The sequence below is a fragment of the Lolium rigidum genome, chromosome 5 (genome assembly GCF_022539505.1).
Source record: "Lolium rigidum isolate FL_2022 chromosome 5, APGP_CSIRO_Lrig_0.1, whole genome shotgun sequence".
Lineage (NCBI taxonomy): Eukaryota > Viridiplantae > Streptophyta > Magnoliopsida > Poales > Poaceae > Lolium > Lolium rigidum.
Window position 1 is genome coordinate 167,416,657 of NC_061512.1, and position 5,776 is coordinate 167,422,432.

The 5,776-nt window shown below is 41.0% G+C and overlaps 1 protein-coding gene across 1 annotated transcript; it reads right to left on the reverse strand.

The window, feature by feature from the left end:
• Positions 1–2,863: 2,863 nt before the first annotated feature.
• LOC124653375 (GDP-fucose transporter 1-like) lies at positions 2,864–5,541 on the reverse strand. The gene is made up of 2 exons (XM_047192439.1): positions 5,348–5,541; positions 2,864–4,226 (listed from the first exon to the last, which is right to left on the reverse strand). The coding sequence occupies exon 2, from the start codon at positions 4,207–4,209 to the stop codon at positions 3,178–3,180; it is 1,032 nt and encodes a 343-aa protein (XP_047048395.1). The 5' UTR covers positions 4,210–4,226; positions 5,348–5,541; the 3' UTR covers positions 2,864–3,177.
• Between the last annotated feature and the right edge of the window lie 235 nt (positions 5,542–5,776).

Consider the following 5,776-nt stretch of genomic DNA (forward strand, 5'->3'; position numbering starts at 1 on the left):
TCTAGATCACATGCACCTTTCTTAACCAAACAATCATGTACTATCCGAGCGAAATTTTTGTTAGAACTACTATAGACTGGTGAGGCTACGCATATGTTTAGTCCCACCTTACTTACAGGAGAAGGGAACAACCAGCTTACAAGAAAGATTTTTCCTCCTCTTTTCGGTCCGGACTTTTGGGATAGAGTGGCCTTGGCGCTTGTAGCTGACTTGTGCCCGAGTGGATGCTAACAAATTTTCTCTCAGAAGGAAATTACTTTCCAATGACTATCATGGTTCTCTTTTTTTGAATTCATTTCGATTGAACCCGGAAACTGGTAGGAAAAATCCTAAAGAAATTTGACTCCTCGAACTAGGGCCATGTTTTGAGTTTTGACTAGATTCTCTAGACTGGACATCATCAGTTGTATTTTGTGGGTAAGGCAGAAATTTATTCATTCGATAGGATGGCATTCCTCTCGTCAGAGTAAGTCTAAAACACAGGAACCCCCAAATACTGGACATTATCAGATTTTTGCAAACAACTAATTGAAGTAAATGGTGCAGACAGATATATCTGATTCTCTTATGAATGACAGCGTACCCGAATGAGTTACATCTGAACCTGGCAAACATGTTGAGATGAGTCGATTGTGGAGCCCTATTCAGTATACTGTGCTTGCTCGAACAATTACTTCATCCGAAACTTGTCGACAGCAAAAGAAGTATACTAAAGTGCAATAAAGGTGGCATGATTCTATTCAGCTATGAAGAACTAACAACCCGTTGAACTAAGAACTGAGAAACAATAAGGACAATAGCACATAGTGTTTACTTGATAATTGTTTCCCGATTGCCAGGAACAGGAGGCAGCACCAGCCCCAGGTTACCAGCGTTGTGCATACTATATGATTCCCCGCGCGGTGCTGCGGAAATTATTGCCCAAAGTTATTGTTTTACTTAGACTAAATTAACTACTAAAATTATTAACAAAATAACAAATAAATGATTCTGCTTTGACATGAATACTTTAGAATGATACAGACGTAAAACCAATCCTCCAACTTATCTTTGAATGTTTCGACATCAGACAAAACTGGGTTAGAGGATTATACGGTAAACTGAACCAACAGGTTTAAAGCTTCAATATAGGATACCAAATTACCACATCTGCTTTGAATTTATGCAATGAACTTTCATGCTACAACGGAAGCATCGCCAACTCCATTTCTATCTGTATCCCCAAGTCTTGACTCTGTGTAATCTCCATGAGAACTCCCATATACATTTACTTTCATATACATTCCAGAACATGAGTTAAACAAATGTCATTAGTTCAGACTGAATAATAAGGCTTCGCCTTCATATGTAGTCTTTAAATGTTTCTTACCCTTATCATCTAAAAGCTCCCTACTGTGACTAATATTATGGATTGATAAACCTGCAAAAAATGACCTAATCCACATATAAGTGCATTACATATACCAGAAATGAATCCATTGAGGTGGTGCCAAGCTCGCCAAAACAAAAACATATGTTTATCTGCAGCTTATCAACATTCAAAACTGTCATCAATGGCATATCGTTATTTACCTCTGAAAGTTTGTTGTACTTACGTCGTAAAGTTGCAAGGTGAGCATGATGTAAGGAACTATAGTTGTTGATAGTTTCTTGCCTACCAAATCTTATGACTGAGATGTTTTTTCTTCCTTAATTCGGAATCAAAATTATTAATGCAGCTAGCTAATGACAACTTAGTGCTAGCACTTCAAGATTACTATAAACTGAAAAGCAGTTACATGTAACTTACTTGGGTTGTGTTTAACAATCTTGGAAAAAATTGCTAGTGCACCTTAAACCTAAATTAAATTTTAAAAATTGGAAAAGTAAAAAAAAGAATAGGCGATGCCAACAGGAAATCAATAGGAAAATAGGATCTTTGTGTTCACCGAAGGCAGGAATTGCAAAGGAACTTGCACTGATATATGCAACATCTGATTTTCGTGGAGTGTAGAATTTCATGATACTTGGAGTCAATCTTGAAATACTTAATGTTAACAATTAACATAAAAATAATAAACCATTTATAAATTATCTTGTAACTAACAACAAAATATTTAGATTCATAAATAAACTGTAAATGTCACTAATCTGTGTGGTCATGGTGAATTTTCACTTTTATCTTTCAGTTGGGACGGATGTAAAACAGTTAACATGTCTTAGGTTTCTGTCAAGAATAAAAAAAAACAAGACTCGGTTTGAGATTGTTGAACTTTCTTTCTTTCGTCTAAAACAGTAAAACCAAAACTTTTTTTCAACTAAATACGAAAACCAAACAGACAAATTGATGAGTACTTTTGAAAAGCAACCTCATAGAAAACAAAAGTATAAAAATACATCCTAGATGATTGGTGGCTTAACTCGGGGTATTTCAGGGCTAGTTCTTTTCATCTTAAGCTCCTCCATAAACAGCTTATGATTATCGATCTATGTGAGTACGTGAGGTCAGCAGACAAAATGCAAACTCCGCCGCCAGTCAAATCAATATTTTGGTTCTTATAACCTAGTCAAGAGAAAAACAACGGAGGCATCATTCAAAGGGAGAATTTTGATTTCACCCACAAGCTCAAGGAAGAGAGAAGAAAACACATGCATACAAGCAAAAGTAAGAGCCTCAAGATTAGGAGAGAGAGACATGTAGAACATAGTCCACCATACACCAAGAACCAATGCCCCCTTCCATCTCATTGGCCAGGTAACCAGATTACACTAAAACACCTTCACATTCCAACCCTTTGATAGTATAACACAACTTGTTCTGAGGCATAACGCCCCTTTGATAGTATTTTGCAAGTCCAAAAGCTCGCTAGCTCCAAAGTGCAACTTACGATTAATACCTACCCACTTTCTTGTTTTTGATTATATAACATCAAGAATAACATGAGGTGTCCATACAGGTAGTGTATTACGATTTCACAACCGGCACCAGGCCTACCATAAACAATAGTGATGAAGCCTAGTTTTCTTCCAGTAGAAAATGAGTAGTGCAGACAAAGGGGAACTTCTAATTGTAAACAAATATTACATAATACACTGGCATTGTCTATTGTGTGGTTCTGTTGCAACGGTCAAGCAGGAGGGCCTACTGAACAAAATTAAAGGACAAACCTGTCGATCTAAAGCTAAGAATGGCATTCTTCATGCACTGGGGCGTTCACCAGATGAAACCAACTTCTGTCTCTCCTCATCATACTCTGCACTGTCACTGTCATCCTTAGGTTGCTCAGATGCCAGTGCATGCTGTGGTGCTGCAATATTTCCTTTTGCAGTAACTGATTGCTGGTAGAGTACTCCACCAGCTAGAGTGAACAGAAGGCTAACCAAACCAAATGCGCTCGCATGCTTGTCCCAGATCGTCACATTGATCGCCACTGTGAGGAACTTGTTCACAACCCCAGTTACCGTGAATGCTGTGGCAGAGATTGCTTTCCTAGCCGCGAAGCCAAAGAAGCTGATGAGCAATCCGAACACGCATGACAATGCTACCGCAACAAAGGCGTCGAGCTGGAACCAACTCTCGCCCCGTGATTCGACAGCTGAGAAGACCGACTTGTGCTCTCCTGTCAGAAACCAAAAGATGGGGGAAATCATCAGCGAAAGAAGGTTGTTGTACAGCACATATCCCCATGTGTTCAGACCCAGACTCGACACAATGTGCTTGATGTACACCATCTCCGTTGTAATTGTCACCAGATAGGCAAGCGCCCACGAGTATGCTGTGAGGCTGAAGGCGGAATCTGTTATCACATAGCCAACTGCTCCTCCCAATATGATTACAAGGGAAAAGAATGTGAGCTTGGAAGGGCAAGGTTGCTTGCGGAAGAATGTGTCAGCAATAGCAACCAAAAGCGGAGTCAAGGATCTGAAAACTATAAATGTGTCCACATTGGCATGAACGAGGAGGTTTGTGTTGGTGAATATTGCGAGGTAGAAGACAACAGCAGCCGGTGCAAATTTCTTGGCAGTCTCAAGGTTGAAGGAATCATGGCAGAGAAAGCCCAGCTTTCCAAGGCCCCAAACACCAGCAGCAGATGTAAAGTACTGCAGCGTTGTCAGGAGGCCAGGGTAATTGAACTTTGTGACAGCATACTTGTTGATGATTGCCAGCAAGCTCGAGCACAAAGCATAGCCTATCACAAGGCTGCTGGTCGCGTAGTGTTGCTTCGCCATGAGACCAGATTATTTACCTGAAATTGGTAAGGTAACAGCACACATGAGAATCAAACCGATAGATATTATTCTAAAAAACTGCAAGCTACCTCAGGTGTTTTGCAATTCTATTTTGCTTATAAAGAACTAATTACAGACGTCCATAAAATGCGCATAAACACACAAGCATGTAATTACTTGACAGATTACAACGTGGCCAACAAATAAAACTGGGATACCCAGATCAACAACATAAGCATTAGAAATATCAACAGGCAACAATTTCTTAGCTAGCACTTGTGGCATACGATTACAGTTGACATCGTATTGAACTAAATGCAGCATGTTCCTCCTGTGTATGAATCATGACAGCAGAATTACTACAACTAAGGCACCAAAGCTGAAGTGGTGCTCTCCCAACTACCAAGTCCAATATTTCAGTTGCAAGCGTAAGATTTACCTCGTGTCATTCATGTTGTTTGGCTGAAGCTGTTTGTGGCACGGGGTCATAAGCCTCTCTCTTTTTTTAGTGTGGAATATGCATTTACTGATTCACCACCAATCAATTGGTTGGCGAGTGGCGACCAACCAGTGCAAGATTGACTCGGCACTAATTGCTGGAAAAATCATATATACTACTGTATAGTACTCAAGAAAGAAACTCCTAAAATCAGGCATCCTAACTTCATGACCAATCCTAACAAAAATCATGACGAACCAATTCAAGCACCAAGATGGAAACAGCTGCCCATTCTATTTTGGGGCAATTTTCCGCGCAATTTCTGGCTTGATGGCTTCCCTCAACCATGATCGACGGACCTCCGCGTCGCAATCAGACCAAGAATTTTTTACTCTTTCCAGATGAATCCAGCCAAGATTAGCGGGGCGGGGCAGCTATTTAAGATTTGGGGCAATGGGCAATCAGTTCAATAAGAACGGGGCTAGATCACACAAGCCACAGGAAACAAATAAAAACAGATCTTTTGGCGTTTCAGTCCAGCCAAAAATCTACTCCACCAAGAACGGTTCGAGCGTCCGATCTCGGATGAGCGTAGCAAGAACAAAAAAAGAGGAGAACGGGGAAGAACGCTCTTCGGATGACAGATCCAAGAAAATCAACCAAACAATGGAACTGATAGAGAGAGAAAGAGAGGCGTACGGGGAGAAGAAGAGGTGCGGGCGGGTCAGCATCCCCCGGGGGCTTCTGGCAGTCTGCAGTGCGGGGTGTGTGTGGCTGGAAGAGAAGTTGATGATTTATGGAGTAGTACGACTGGCTGCGCACTTGGTGCTAATCACGTCTAGAGTAGAGGGAGCAAGCCATTAAACCTCGGCACCCAGGTCCCATCGTTTCTTAACACAGGCCTGTCGGCTTGTCTCACGGACGATTCTGAAGAAGAGATTTTTTTCCTTGATCTGGGATTTTTTCTGGTTAGCACGCCAGCGACTGTTGACTCCACTTTTTATTGGTGGAGGAAGGAAGCATCCTCATTTTAAAAAATGTCTCCTTCACGTAAGCACAAGCTTTACTCAAAGGGCGCAGATTGCAGCCCTAGACTAGTGGTACTGGTAGCTAGCCTCCGTTCTGAAA